Raw genomic sequence first — 526 nt, 5'->3', positions numbered from 1 at the left:
CGAGGCCCGCTCACCTTGTCCAGCTCGTCGTGCAGCTCGGCCAGGCTGGGCCGGATCAGCTTCTCGCCCAGATCCGCGGCCGTGTGGCGGTAGTGGTCGATGCGGGGCACGGCGTCCATGGTGTTGTGGCCGAAGGTGCGCAGGTAGTAGGTGTTGGTGTGGGTGTCGTAGTAGTAGTGGTGGTGCCCGCCGGAGTGCAGGCTGCCCTCGCTCATCACCGTGTCGCCGCCGTTCTGGAAGCTGACGTTGGCTCCCTCCGAGCTGCCGCCACCGCCGAGTTCGCTGGGGCTCTCATCGCCGGCCGACGGGTCGACGAAATTCACCCGAAAGCGGCCCTTTGCTTCCTCGCTGCCCTTCCCGCCACATCGACTTCTCCGTTGGCCCCTGCGGGGCGCCTCGGCCACCAGGTCCACCTGGAAGCGGCTCTGGCTCGGCGTGGGTCCCAGCGGTCTGCCTGGCGCGTCGGCGCCCGCATCTTTCCCTTCAGAGCGCGGCTCTACACCCGCAGCCCCCGGCACCTTCAGCT

General features: G+C 68.8%; 1 protein-coding gene across 1 annotated transcript in view; it reads right to left on the bottom strand.

The window, feature by feature from the left end:
- Positions 1-524, bottom strand: part of SLC12A2 (solute carrier family 12 member 2) — a gene marked incomplete at its 5' end in the record, with an annotated part of 59,890 nt that extends 59,366 nt beyond the window's left edge. Inside the window, one exon of the mRNA XM_010726025.2 lies at positions 15-524. Within this exon, the coding sequence (XP_010724327.2) occupies positions 15-524 (510 nt within the window). The remainder of the gene's footprint in view (positions 1-14) is intronic.
- Positions 525-526: the final 2 nt, after the last annotated feature.

Source organism: Meleagris gallopavo, chromosome Z (assembly GCF_000146605.3).
Source record: "Meleagris gallopavo isolate NT-WF06-2002-E0010 breed Aviagen turkey brand Nicholas breeding stock chromosome Z, Turkey_5.1, whole genome shotgun sequence".
Classification (NCBI taxonomy): domain Eukaryota; kingdom Metazoa; phylum Chordata; class Aves; order Galliformes; family Phasianidae; genus Meleagris; species Meleagris gallopavo.
The sequence above is the reverse complement of the archived record's forward strand: the minus strand, read 5'-3'. Positions and strand labels throughout refer to the sequence as shown.